Source organism: Contarinia nasturtii, unplaced genomic scaffold, assembly GCF_009176525.2.
Source record: "Contarinia nasturtii isolate CC-2019 unplaced genomic scaffold, AAFC_CNas_1.1 Cnas_scaffold_2359, whole genome shotgun sequence".
Classification (NCBI taxonomy): domain Eukaryota; kingdom Metazoa; phylum Arthropoda; class Insecta; order Diptera; family Cecidomyiidae; genus Contarinia; species Contarinia nasturtii.
This window is the reverse complement of record NW_022199681.1, coordinates 659-1216: the sequence shown is the minus strand read 5'-3', so window position 1 is coordinate 1216 and position 558 is coordinate 659. Positions and strand designations below refer to the sequence as shown.

Below are 558 nucleotides of genomic sequence, written 5' to 3'. Positions count from 1 at the left end.
CACAGTGTTCGTCGGAACATAGCGCCATCTATTGAAATAATCTTAATCTACTTAGACGAACTTTTTTTTGTGTCTATGAATATAGAATGTCACACTGTATATTTATCAATTTAAAATTTACTCATTTTACTTACTTTGGATTGATTTTCATTACTTTGTAACCATTATGGGTGGCCATAAACAAATTTCCATCAACATCGCTAGTCATACCATCAAACACATACTCTGGTACTTTTCCGTTCTCTCTAAGCGTGAATATGATACGCTCATTTGCTGATAAACCAAATGTAAAAATTGTTTAAACAAATTCCAACAAATACTAGTTGAATTCAAACTTACATAATTCACCATTCTCACTATTATAGTCGAATTCTTTAACGTCATGTACACACGAGTCGACATAGTAAAATTTATTGCCTACCCACGTCAGACCGTTTGAAATGAAAACGTTTTGTTTTAATTGTTTTACACCATGGTCACGATCGAAAGTGTAAAAAGACGCATTTGCAATGTCAGTAAATGGTCCGTTACACTCTCTATAACGCATAGTACCGCCAT

The 558-nt window shown here is 33.5% G+C and overlaps 1 protein-coding gene across 1 annotated transcript; it reads right to left on the bottom strand.

The window, feature by feature from the left end:
* Positions 1-26: 26 nt before the first annotated feature.
* On the bottom strand, positions 27-552 carry LOC116348211 (regucalcin-like). Its single transcript, XM_031779121.1, has 2 exons — positions 340-552; positions 27-273 (listed from the first exon to the last, which is right to left on the bottom strand). Exons 1-2 carry the CDS (start codon positions 545-547, stop codon positions 131-133), a joined length of 351 nt encoding a protein of 116 aa, XP_031634981.1. The 5' UTR covers positions 548-552; the 3' UTR covers positions 27-130.
* Between the last annotated feature and the right edge of the window lie 6 nt (positions 553-558).